This window comes from Kogia breviceps, chromosome 14 (assembly GCF_026419965.1).
Source record: "Kogia breviceps isolate mKogBre1 chromosome 14, mKogBre1 haplotype 1, whole genome shotgun sequence".
NCBI lineage: Eukaryota > Metazoa > Chordata > Mammalia > Artiodactyla > Physeteridae > Kogia > Kogia breviceps.
In genome coordinates this window covers 309,099-321,582 of record NC_081323.1, presented here as the reverse complement: position 1 = coordinate 321,582, position 12,484 = coordinate 309,099, and the positions used below count along the sequence as shown (strand labels likewise).

The 12,484-nt window shown below is 49.8% G+C and overlaps 1 protein-coding gene across 1 annotated transcript in view; it reads left to right on the top strand.

Annotated features, from left to right (window-relative positions):
• Positions 1–12,484, top strand: part of PRPF6 (pre-mRNA processing factor 6) — a 36,426-nt gene that overhangs the window by 2,607 nt on the left and 21,335 nt on the right. The window contains exons 3-9 of the mRNA XM_059036510.2: positions 698–816; positions 3,398–3,476; positions 3,958–4,134; positions 4,320–4,475; positions 9,630–9,724; positions 10,176–10,332; positions 10,688–10,850. Of these exons, the coding sequence (XP_058892493.1) occupies positions 698–816; positions 3,398–3,476; positions 3,958–4,134; positions 4,320–4,475; positions 9,630–9,724; positions 10,176–10,332; positions 10,688–10,850 (946 nt within the window). The remainder of the gene's footprint in view (positions 1–697; positions 817–3,397; positions 3,477–3,957; positions 4,135–4,319; positions 4,476–9,629; positions 9,725–10,175; positions 10,333–10,687; positions 10,851–12,484) is intronic.

Sequence of the window (12,484 nt, the reverse complement as noted above, 5' to 3'; positions counted from 1 at the left end):
GACCCTAGTGCTATTATTATTTTTTTATTTTTAAATTCTTAAAAATTTTCATTATTTTGGTTGCACCGCATGGCATGTGGGATCTTAGTTCCCCGACCAGGGATCGAACCAGTGCCCCCTGCAGTGGAAGCACGGAGTCTTAACCACTGGACCGCCAGGGAAGTCCCTATTTTTTAAATTTTTATTTATTTTGTTTTTGCTTTTATTTTGAGGCATAGTTGATTTACAGTGTTGTATTAATTTCTGCTGTACAGCAAAGTGACTCAGTTATACAGATATATACATTCTTTTCCATTATGGTTTATCCCAGGGTATTGAATTGGGTATTCTGTGCACCCTAGTACTATTATTGAAACCAGGAAATTAACACTGACGCCGCAATATTAACTAAGCTGTAGATCTTACTTGAATTCCACTGTTTTTTCCACCTGTGTCCTACTTCTGGCCCAGGACCCCACCTTGCATTTAGTTGTGCCTCCTTAGCGTCCTCTGGTTGGTGTGGACACTCTCTTTCATGCCCTTGACAGTTCTGAAGAGTGCCCAGCAGCTACGTTGCTCCCCTTCAATGTGGGTTCGACTGATTGAAAAAAATTGTGGAGCAAGCATTTTGCAGCTAGACGTGCTCTATGGATGTTTCTGTTGGTGGGGGTTGTGTTGGAGAAAAGCTGACGCTCTAAGTATGTTGTTTGGTTCTCAGTTTAACGGCTATGCTGGGAGCCTCTTCTCAAGTGGGCCCTACGAGAAAGATGACGAGGAAGCAGATGCTATCTATGCAGCCCTGGATAAAAGGATGGATGAAAGAAGGAAAGAGAGAAGGTAAGACAAGTTATCGCTCTTCATGCTGTGTTTATCCAACTTAAAAAAAGTGTGTGTGTGTGTTTGTTTGTTTGGGGGCTGCACCGCGTGGCCTGCGGGATCTTAGTTCCCCGACCAGGGATCAGACCCTTGCCCCGTGCCGTGGAAGCTCAGAGTCTTAACTGCTGGACTGCCTGGGAAGTCCCCAAAAGTTTTGTTTCGATTTATTTCAGACTTGGAGAAAAGATGCAAGAATAGGACGTGTGTCTGCTTAGCTTTGAGGCTGCCTGGGGCTTGATCTGTGGCAGCCACACTTGGAAAACCCTGGACTGTTGCAGGGTAGCCTTGGGGCCTGGGGAATGGCGTGGAGAGCTTAGGACCTCGGTGTTTGACTTCCCAGAAATCGACAGAATTTGGGGGATTATTCTGCCTATGCCTCAGGGTTACCATCTTTGAAATGGGTGTGGTGATGTTGATGGGTGTGTATTAAGTAGCTTGGAGGTTCACTGAAGATGGCAAATGACCATCGCGGTCCTCGTGGGCGCGCGGCTACGTCTTGAGAATCTCACTGCACACGTCATTGTTGAGCTGGGCTGGTGGGGACGGACTCCAGTGAGCTGGAGGATGCGAGGCCCAGGCAGGCTGAGGGAGGGGCACCCTTTGTTCCTGGGGGTCCGTTGGGGGAAGACCGCTCCCCCACAGAGCCCTCCTGTTTTCCCTCTGGGGCTCCCAGGTGGGTGTGTTGGACTGAACTTGGCCCAGCACGTCTGTCCTATTGATGTTACCTCATTGGCAACTTTCTGATTCCTTGTCATTTTCTGGGGAAATATATGCAAAGTCAACATAGGATCTTGCAAACTATGATAAGTTTTATTGCTTCCTAACATTTTTATATCTTTTACTACAAAAAGAATGCATTCTCGGGCTTCCCTGGTGGCGCATTGGTTGAGAGTCTGCCTGCCGATGCAGGGGACGCGGGTTCGTGCCCCGGTCCGGGAAGATCCCACGTGCCGCGGAGCGGCTGGGCCCGTGAGCCGTGGCCGCTGAGCCTGTGCGTCCGGGGCCTGTGCTCCGCAACGGGAGAGGCCACAACAGTGAGAGAGGCCCGCGTGCCGCAAAAAAAAAAAAAAAAAAAAAAAAAGAATGCGTTCTCACTCTAGAATATTAGAACAATAAGATTAAGTATAAGTAAGAGCATAATGTTTATTCACAAGCCTGGAAGGTGACAGTTAATATTTTGGTTTACTTTTTTCTTTCTATTGCTAATTATACGTAAAGTTTTCTATTCACGACTTGTAGAATTTTTAGTTTTTTCAAAATCATATTAGAAGAGTGAAGCACCGTTCTTCAGGGGAGTTTTTTAAAAGCACGTTATTTAATCAACGTGCATGAACTTATACATATCGTAATTTGGTGGTTTTGCATATTAAAGAAGACTTGATTCCAATTTTCTGGAATTCATTCATTAGAAAAATCTGAGTGTTGTGGACACACACAGAAAGTTGTTGTAGTAAGTGGTTTTAGGGAAGTGGTTGGCGTTTGAAAACCTTTCACGATACAAGAAAGCAGAAAGAACAGCGCAGCAGACAGGCGCGTGCGCCCATGTAGTCCGCACTATTTGGTTTGCACGTTCGCTGCTTCTGCTTCTGCAGCTGGGCTTTGCTGGGTCCCGTTGGTGTCAGTTCGCCCTGGCGCTGAGCAGTGCATCCTTGTTACCTGGCAGCCAGTCTGCATCCACTGTTCCCTGCTTGTCCCCAGAACATTGTAGAACTGCCTTTTACGAGCCATGACGCAGTCAGCACCACTCCTCGGGCATGTCTCCTAGCCACCAACCCCCCTTTATGGAATGACTGCCCACCTCCTCACGGCCCCCTTTTAACTTGTTACGCGCTCGGCGTTTCCTGTGGATTGGAAGTTGGAACCTGAGGCTTGATTCAGATCAGATGGAACATCTTTGGCCAGAAAACCTGACGGTCTCTGTGCGAGTTGCTTCCCATCAGGAGCTGTGATGCCAGGCTGTCTCCAGCCGGTCGAGAGGTGTTTGTCTTTTCCAAGCACGTCATTATTCACAACGCTTTCAAGTTCCTGTCTAACCTTATGAGGGAAATATAAATCTCAGCGTTGCGAAGCCCTAGCTGCTGGGCTCATGTCTACTCCGGTTTGCCTAACTTGGTTGATACTTTGTCACCATTGCCCACGGCTCTTTGTGTTCACATATGACCTGGTCCTAAGTCACCAGGAACCGATTTGGATGGGCAACTAGGACAACGGTTCAGCTTTTCCTCTGAGCTGAGTCATTCAGAGGATGGCCCTACCTTCGGGATTTTATAGACTTTTAAAGCAGTAAATATACTTGTGTTCAAATGCAGGTGTTTAATGGAGTAAGACAACTTGCTTTTTATTTTAGTGAGTTCTGCCTGTTTTCATCTGGTAACCGAGTTATTTGTGAATGTATCCACTGTTTTCTTAAACTAGATTTGATTTAACTGCTTCGTGTGTGGAATTACTCTTTTTGGTGATTACATTAGAAAGGATAATAAAGTGACTTTGTTTCATAATGGACATCCAGGATTTCTAATATGTGCACACATCTTACTTCTAGGGAGCAAAGGGAGAAAGAAGAAATTGAGAAATACCGTATGGAGCGCCCCAAAATCCAGCAGCAGTTCTCAGATCTCAAAGTGAGCAGACGGCCCGCCTGCCGTGCCTGGTGGCCTTCCCGGCGGAGAGCAGACAGGCGCTCTGGGGCACAGCTGCTGCGATGAGCACGGCTTTGCTCACTCCGCTCGCTCTCTCACTCAGAGGGTAGAAGAAGGGCCCTGCTTGGCTGTGCTTCGTTATACGTGTGTGTGCAGAAAAGCTCTCCTCCCCAGAAAAGGGGGGACAGAGGGGCTGATTTTCTTTGTAACTTTGTGACTATGTCCATTTAGACATCAGGTTTTCTGAACTGTGTTCCCTGGGCTTTGACAGAGCAATTTACATCGGAGTGAGGTAGAGCAGATCCAACAGGTGGATTTTTCTAAGTGAAGTAGATAAGCCATGTCTGCATCAGAGTCCTTAAGGCATCATGATTTGGGCGATGGGGGTCAGGGAGAACATAATGTTTCTTGTGCGTGTGCAGTTCTGCCAGGGAATTAATGTTTGGGGGCCGGGTGTTTCCAGAGGAAGTTGGCAGAAGTCACAGAAGAAGAGTGGCTGAGCATCCCTGAGGTCGGCGACGCCAGAAACAAGCGCCAGCGGAACCCCCGCTACGAGAAGCTGACCCCTGTTCCCGACAGTTTCTTTGCCAAACATTTACAGACTGGAGAGAACCACACGTCCGTAGATCCCCGGCAGACTGTGAGCATCCACAGAGAAGGCACACGGGGCTCCTTGCGTCTGGTTGGACAGACCAGTGCGGGGGGCGGGGGGCGGAGCCGGAGTGTGTGCTCCGGCTGTGCTGCGGCCGAGTCTGTCCCATGGTTCAGGTGTCAGGCTCCAGTGCGTGCAAATGCAAGCCAGCGCTTTGTCCTTGCTTCCCCCAGCAATTTGGAGGTCTGAACACACCCTATCCAGGCGGACTAAACACTCCGTACCCAGGTGGGATGACACCTGGGTTGATGACACCCGGCACAGGTGAGCTGGACATGAGGAAGATCGGCCAGGCCAGGAACACTTTGATGGACATGAGGCTGAGCCAGGTGAGAGGTCGTGTCATGCGTTATTTTCCTACAGATTATATTAAAGAATTTTTGGTTTTGCTTATAAAACCATATTTGTGAAAAGTGCACCCTGTGAGGTGCTTCGTCACATGTTAAACAGACCTGTGACGTGTCCAAGTCCCTGTCCCACTACACAGTGTGACGGGATTCTGCACTCAGGCTGGTGTGTGTGTCGACCCGGAGCGCGGGCACAGGTGTGCTCATTCGGTGCCAGCAGCAAAGGGCCACCTGCTGCGGTTCTCCTGCTGCCTCGGGGCTTGGGGTCTGTGGCAGGGCTGCCTGAGGAGCAGCCCAGACAGGCACTCGTGACAAGCCACGTGCTTACTGCTGATGTCGCTTAATGCCCTTCCCTCTTTACATAAAAGTTAAACGTACGTGTTTCCTCCTGCACCCTAGTGAATCCTTGTGTCCTTACGGGGCGTGCGCTTGGTTCCGTGCTCTAGAAAACCCAGGCGGAGTGAAGACCCTTTCTCATGCGACATGCACGTCAGAAACCGTGAAGGAAAATACTTTCAAATTGACTACGTACAAATTAAACACCTTTGCACAATAGAAAGCACTGTAAAGTCAAGAGAACCAGCCAATCGGGAAGGAGTCATCATGCACATGAAAACCAGACCCAGAGTAGTTGTGTGTGTTGAAGAGAGTGTGGATCTGCACAGACCAGGATGTGACCAGGGCGCCACACCCACACCACTGGGGAATGCTTTGTGTTAAACATTTTTACGGAAAAATTTCACACCTACTTAGAAAGACAGCAGAGTGAAGTACTCAACCATTCCTGTTGCTTCAGTGGAAAACTTAAGTTTTAATTGAGCTTTTGCTGTACTTGAGTTTTTTACGGTGAGCAGGTATTGTACAGTAAAACAAAATAGCTTACAGATCCAAAAAATTGCACGTTTTCATGTTACTAGATATGTATTTACTGTATAAATTGGAGAGTGGTTCATTGTGGATATCGTGATTTAGTCTTTGACTGATGGACCTTTTGGGTGGTTTCTGCTTGTTCGTGGTTACAAACCATGGTTTTTAAAATTATTTATTTATTTATTTATTTTTGGCGGTACGCGGGCCTCTCGCCCCCGCCCCCCACCGTGGCAGAGCGCAGGCTCCGGACGCGCAGGCTCAGCGGCCACGGCTCACGGGCCCAGCCGCTCCGCGGCACGTGGGATCCTCCTGGACCGGGGCATGAACCCGCGTCCCCTGCTCTGGCAGGCGGACCCCCAACCACTGCGCCACCAGGGAAGCCCTTTTTTAAATTTTTAAATAAATGTATTTATTTGTTTATTTTTGGCTGCATTTGGTCTTCGATGCTGCATGCAGGCTTTTCTCTAGTTGCGGCGAGCAGGGGCTACTCTTTGTTGAGGTTCGTGGGTTTCTCATTGCCGGTGGCTTCTCTTGTTGCGGAGCACGGGCTCTAGGCGCTCAGGCTTCAGTATTGTGGCACGCGGGCTCTAGGGCACGCGGGCTCAGTAGCTGTGGCGCACGGGCTTAGTTGCTCCGTGGCATGTGGGATCTTCCCAGATCAGGGATCGAGCCCGTGTTCCCTGCATTGGCAGGTGGATTCTTAGCCACTTTGCCACCAGGGAAGTACCACAAACCATGTTTTGATGAACTCCTCGTGCTTCTATCTTTGCAGATTTAAGTAAATATTTTTACAGTATCTTTAAAGTGGAATTATTGGATTGGCATATTTTCACTTAGGTGCCAAGTTGTCTCTCAAAGGCACAACATTTCACACTTGGCAACATGGGGGAGCTGGCTGTGCGATGGATCACCCCCCACCCCCACCCCCACCTCCACCCCCACCCCCTCGGCAGCTCTGATCAGGAGACCTTTGTCTTTGTTTTTTTTTATTTTTTTAAATTTTTTTTTTAACATCTTTATTGAAGTATAACTGCTTTACAATGGTGTGTTAGTTTCTCCTTTACAACAAAGTGAATCAGTTATACATATACATATGTTCGCATATCTCTCCCCTCTTGCGTCACCCTCCCTGCCACCCTCCCTATCCCACCCCTCTAGGTGGTCACAAAGCACTGAGCTGATCTCCCTGTGCTATGATCTCCCTGTGCTATGCGGCAGCTTCCCACTAGCTATCTAGTTTACATTTGGTAGTGTATATATGTCCCTGCCACTCTCTCACTTCGTCCCAGCTTACCCTTCCCCCTCCCCACATCCTCAAGTCCGTGCTCTAGTAGGTCTGTGTTTTATTCCCGTCCTACCACTAATCTCTTCATGACATTTTTTTTCTTAGATTCCATATATATGTGTTAGCATACGTGTGTCTTTGCCAACCTGGGAGGCCCATTCCCTCCAACAAGCCTCCACTTAATTTGCGTCCTTGTGAGTGGTGAAGTTGAGCTTCATTTATGTCTAGTTTGTTGTTTATTTTTCACACTTGTGTGTAAAATGTAGAGAAAAACATAGTACTTTTTTGTGCTGAGACATGTCTAAGGTAAAATTTAAAGTCTTAGCCACTTGTAAGCGTATAGCTCGGGGGCATTGAGTACACCCATACTGTGCGCCATCACCGCCACCGTCTCCAGCACTGTCTCGTCTTCCCAAGCTGAGACTCTGTCCCCGTTAAACGCGCACTCCGTCTCCCCTACCTTAGCCCCTGGCCCCGCCGTCCTCTTTCTGTCTCTGTGAATTGACTGCTCTAGGGACCTCATGTAAAGAGGTTCATACAGTATTGGTCCTTTTGTGGCTGGTTTATTTCACATACTTTTGTTTATGTCCTCAAGGCTCACGCGGGTTGTAGCAGGCGTCAGGAATTTCTTCCTTTTTGAAGCTGATTGATGCTCCATTGTATGTATGTAAACTGCATTTTGTTTATCTTGTTCTCTGTCGTGGCACTTGGGTTGCTTCCACCTTTTGGCAATTGTGACTAATGCTGCTGTGAGCCTTGGTGTACAAATATCTGTTCAGGTCACTGTTTTCAGTTCTTTTGGATATAAACTCAGAAGTGGAATTTCTGGATCACATGGTAATTCTAGGTTTACCGTTTTGAAGAACCACCCTACTGTTTTCCACAGCAGCTGCACCATTTTAGATTTCTAGCAGGGCAGCACTGCACACGGGTTCCAGTTTCTCTGCATCCTTGACAATATTGGTTATTTTTGGCATTTTGTTTTTTTTTTTTTTTTTTTTTTTTTTCGGTATGCGGGCCTCTCACCATTGTGGCCTCTCCCGTTGTGGAGCGCAGGCTCTGGAAGCGCAGGCTCTGGAAGCGCAGACTCAGCGACCATGGCTCACGGGCCCAGCCGCTCCACGGCACGCGGGATCCTCCTGGACCGGGCCACGAACCCGCGTCCCCTGCATCGGCAGGCGGACTCTCAACCACTGCGTCACCAGGGAAGCCCTGACATTTTGATAGTAGCCATCCTCATGGCTGTGAAGCAGTAGCTCATGGTGGTTTTTCACTGGCATTTTCCAGATTGGTGACGTTGAACATCTTTTCATGTGCTTATTGGTAGTTTGTATCCCTTCCTCGGAGAGATGTCTATTCAAGTCATTTGCCTTTTTTTTTTTTTTTGACGGTGGGGTGGGGGGGGGCCATGCTGCACTGCATGTGGGATCTTAGTTCCCCCACCAGGGATTGAACCCGGCCCTTGGCAGTGAGACCTCCAGGGAATTCCCCGGGTTTGTTTTCTTGAGTTTTAAGAGTTCTCTGTGTATTGTGAATAACAGTTCTTTATCTGATATGTCTTTTCCAAATGTTTTCTCCTGGCTATAGCTTGTCTTTTCATTCTCCTGAGAGTATCTTTCAGAGACAGAAATTTTTAATGTTAATGAAGTCCAGCTTGTCAATTCTTACCTTCACGGATTGTGCCTTTGATGTAGTATCTAAAAAGTCATTGCCAAGCCTCACGTCATGTAGACTTTCTCCTGTGTTATTGTCTAGGAGGTGTTTTGCCAGTACCACATTGTTTTCATTGCTACGCCTTTGTAGTAAGTCTTTAAGTTGGGTCGTGTTCTCCGACTTTGTTCTTCTGCTTCAGCGTTGTGTTGGCTGTTGTGGGTCCTTTGCCTGCTCTCCATGTGAACTTTAGAATCTGCTTGTCAATATCTATAAAGTAACTTACGGGGATTTTGATTGGGAATGTGTTGAATCTACAGGTCAAGTTGGGAAGAACTGACATCTTGACAATACTGAGTTTTCCTGTGCATGAACGTGGAATCTCTCTCCATCGATTTAGTTTTTCTTTGATTTCATTTGTTAAGGCTTTATAGGTTTTCCTCTTACAGATCTTGTACGTATTTGTATGGTTGACCCTTGAACAGTGTGGGGTGTTAGGGGCACTGACCCCGTATGCAGTTGAGGGCCATCCATGGCTGTCGGTTCAGCCAGCTGCAGACCGTGTAGCGGTGTGGTATGTGTTGAGGGGGAAAACCCAAGTATAAATGGACCCACGCAGCTCAAACCCGTGTTGTTCAAGGGTCCACTGTGTTTCACAGTTTTGGGTGCTCTTGTAAATGTTGTTGTGTTTTTAATTTCAGACTCGACATATTCACTGCTAGTATGTAGGATAGTGATTGATATTAACCTTGTATCCTGCAGCCCTGCTGTAATTACTTATTAGTTCTGAGAGTTTTTTGTTGATCTTTTTCAAACTTTCTACATAGATAATCAATCAAGTTACCTGCAAACAAAGGGAGTTTCATTTCTTCCCTTCGTTTTTCCTCTCATCCTTTTTTTTGTTCTGCTGCATTTTTGCCCATTTTTTACTCAGGTTGTTTTGTTTTTGTTGTTGTCATGGTAACTTTAAGACACAACTTGAGAGAATGCTGCAATGAACTGCTCCGTGAAAATGTAAAGAATGTTAGTTGAAATCATCAATCTTTGTGATTTCTGGGTTTCACTCATTCTTAGATGGACCTTGTGTTCAGTTAGGCTTTTCCCTCTGGGACTTTTATGGGGTTTTTTTTGTAAAATCTTTGTTCTGTGTGGGTGAAATTTGCGTATTATCGTTACAAACTATTGTTTGAGTTAACGTTGTTTTCTTACTGAAAAGTGCCCATGTCCACTGGCAGTGGGGACTATGGGAAGGCGCTTCCGGGACCCTCCGGGGACTTCGTTCCAGGCACTCCTGGCTCTGTCCGACTGGCTGGGCTTGGCCTGTCTTGCAGGTGTCGGACTCAGTGAGCGGGCAGACTGTGGTTGACCCCAAAGGCTATCTGACAGACTTGAACTCCATGATCCCGACTCATGGAGGGGACATCAAGTGAGTAACCCCGCAGGGCCAGCGGCTGGGTGGGCTCAGGTTGCCGGGAATGTGTTGGATTTTATTTGAAAAATATGCAGCCAAAACAGGGTGTGGATATTCTGAGACAGCTAGGGTGGAATTGTTTGATTTCTCGTTTAAAATATATCCGGACCCGTTCATCGTGGACATTAAATTTGTTACAGATAGCATTCCAAATCTCTGTGTGTGCAGAGCTAGCAAGGAGCTTGCCGATTGCGTCCCATGTTTCTGACCTTGACCTTGGGCTCGATGCCTGTGTGTGTGGAGGTGCCGCAGACTTGGAAGGGTGCCGACTGAGTTCAGACTTGGTTCCGTCAGCAGGGGCATCAGATGTGACAGTTTGGCCATTGTGTCTGCAGTGGCACCTGCCTCGGGGCCGGGCACGCCCTCAGCAGGCGGTGGCCTGACCTGTGCTTTGTCGCCTACACAGCGACATCAAGAAGGCGAGGCTGCTTCTCAAGTCTGTTCGGGAGACAAACCCTCACCACCCGCCAGCCTGGATCGCGTCGGCCCGCCTGGAGGAAGTCACTGGGAAGCTGCAGGTGGCTCGGAACCTCATCATGAAGGGGACAGAGATGTGCCCCAAGGTAGGGTGCCCTCCCCAAGCAGCACCATGCCCCCGAAGGGCCCTCAGCGTCTGGGCCATGCAGGACACCGTGGGAGTGAGCTGGGCTTGGAGGGCAGGCTGTGCTCTCCTCACAGTGTGGTGTCATGTCTTTCCCACACAGGCACACGTGTGCTGTAGCTACGCTCCCACGTGTGGGGCTTTCAGGAGGTCGCTGGTGCAGGCGTGCTGGGCTCCCAGCTCGCCGTAAACCCCGGGCCCCGCGGGTGGGAGGACCCTGGCCCCCCTGTCTCCGAGGCTCCTGTGCGCCTTTCGGGGGTGGCTGCCGCCCCACCAGCCTGCGTGTACGCTGTCTGTCCTGTCCCTTTGCCCCACAGAGTGAAGATGTGTGGCTGGAAGCAGCCAGGTTGCAGCCTGGGGACACAGCCAAGGCCGTGGTGGCCCAGGCTGTCCGTCACCTCCCACAGTCCGTTAGGATTTACATCAGAGCAGCAGAGCTGGAGACAGACATCCGTGCCAAGAAGCGGGTTCTTCGAAAAGGTGAGCCTCCCTTAGGGACCCGGCAGGAGCGGCGCCGCCTGGCTGTGTACCTGAAGGTGGGGGGCAGCGCCCCTGCTCTGTTGCCGGCCCGGGGAGCAGCTTCGCCGCTGCTTCGCTTGGGCTCTGCTGGGAGGGCTTAGAGAGTGGGGGATGCTCTCCAGGCCTTCGTCTGGCCTGGGTTGCTTCTGCCCTTGGAGCCTCTGCCAGGGAAGCTTCTGGTTGCGGCGCTTGGGCTTCGAGCTCACGCCTGCCTTTTCCTGCTGTGTGGCCTTGGGTGAGGGCAGGTGCCCTGTGGCGCTGTGGCATGCCGCGTGCAGGTGCTGTGTGCAGGGCGAGGGAGCCGCTAGAAGCTGGCCTTGCGGCGCTAGCCTTCCCGTCTCCGCCCGCAGCAGGTAGAAGGTGCCACTCGGGTCTGAGTCTTAACTGCCTTGGTGGTTGCACCAGAGTGGCGCATGAATTAGCTCCTTCCCGTCTTGGGAAACTCCTGCAGGGCAGCGTGTGGGCGTGTGTGCCGTCGGCTCGTGGCACGCTGAACGGTTTGCACGCCGGGGAAACTGAGTCCACCTAGGAGTCACTGCCAAGATGGAGCTTGTGTGGGTCGTTCGCTTTTCATTGTTGCAGAAGTGAGAAGAGAACAGCGCTGCCCCCTTCACCGGAGCTGTGGAGGAGGTGATGCTTTTGACTTTTGTTCCAGATTCAGCGCCAGCAGGTTGGAGGGCTGACCTGGAGTAAGCCTGTGCAGACAGCTTGTTGCCCTTGCATTTGTAGCACGCATAAAATAGGTGTGTTTTGGGGAATTGAGGGCAGCTTGCAGTGGGCAGTTTCCAGCCCTTGTTTCTTGTTTCTAAGGTGTGTGTGTGTGAACCGTCAGGGGCGTGCGACGTCAGATACACAGGGGTTGTTGGCTGTGGCCTGTGACGCTCTACTTACTCTCTGTGTTTGTTAGGGGCCGGCTGGTGGCCACCTTGTATGTGACCCTGACCGTGTGTGCGCGTTCCAGTGTGTTTTCCTCTCTTGGGTCTGGTTTCTTGATTGCAGCCCTGCCACGCTTAAAATGAGGCCGGGGCGAAAAGTTAGCACCTGTTTTGGTTTATAGAAATCAGCTCATCTCTTTTTAGCCAGGAAAATGGTTTTCTAATGACAAACACATTCAACTCTGCGTAATTAGCACGATTTATTTAGGCAAGCTCTACTGAATTCCCCTGCCACGGTGTGATGAATGGTCAGAATGGCTTTGTGGCCACTCCCTGTTCACCCCCAGATTACCTGGGTTCATTTCCAGTTGGCTTCAGATTTGGAGAGGCGACTGGGCCTGGAACGGGGCCTCCAGGGGAGTGTCGAGTGATTGGTTTCCAGGCCGTCCTGGGCCTCAGGGGGAGCGGGCCTCCCGGCTCTGCTTTCCTTCAGGCTGCGCGAAGGTGGGGAGAGCATAGAGCCCCAAGCTGGCCTCCACCCTGCTCCCTGGTCCTGTTCCTGGCCTTCCCCGTCCTTAGAGTGTTTTCAAAAACAGGGCTCTTTCTCTAGGTGCCTGGGGCACAGCTGGTGATGCCTCCTTTAGCTCTTGGTGAACCTGACAGCTACTGCTGGAAGGATCTGATATTTGGAAACCAATGACAGTTACTTCCATCAGTGAC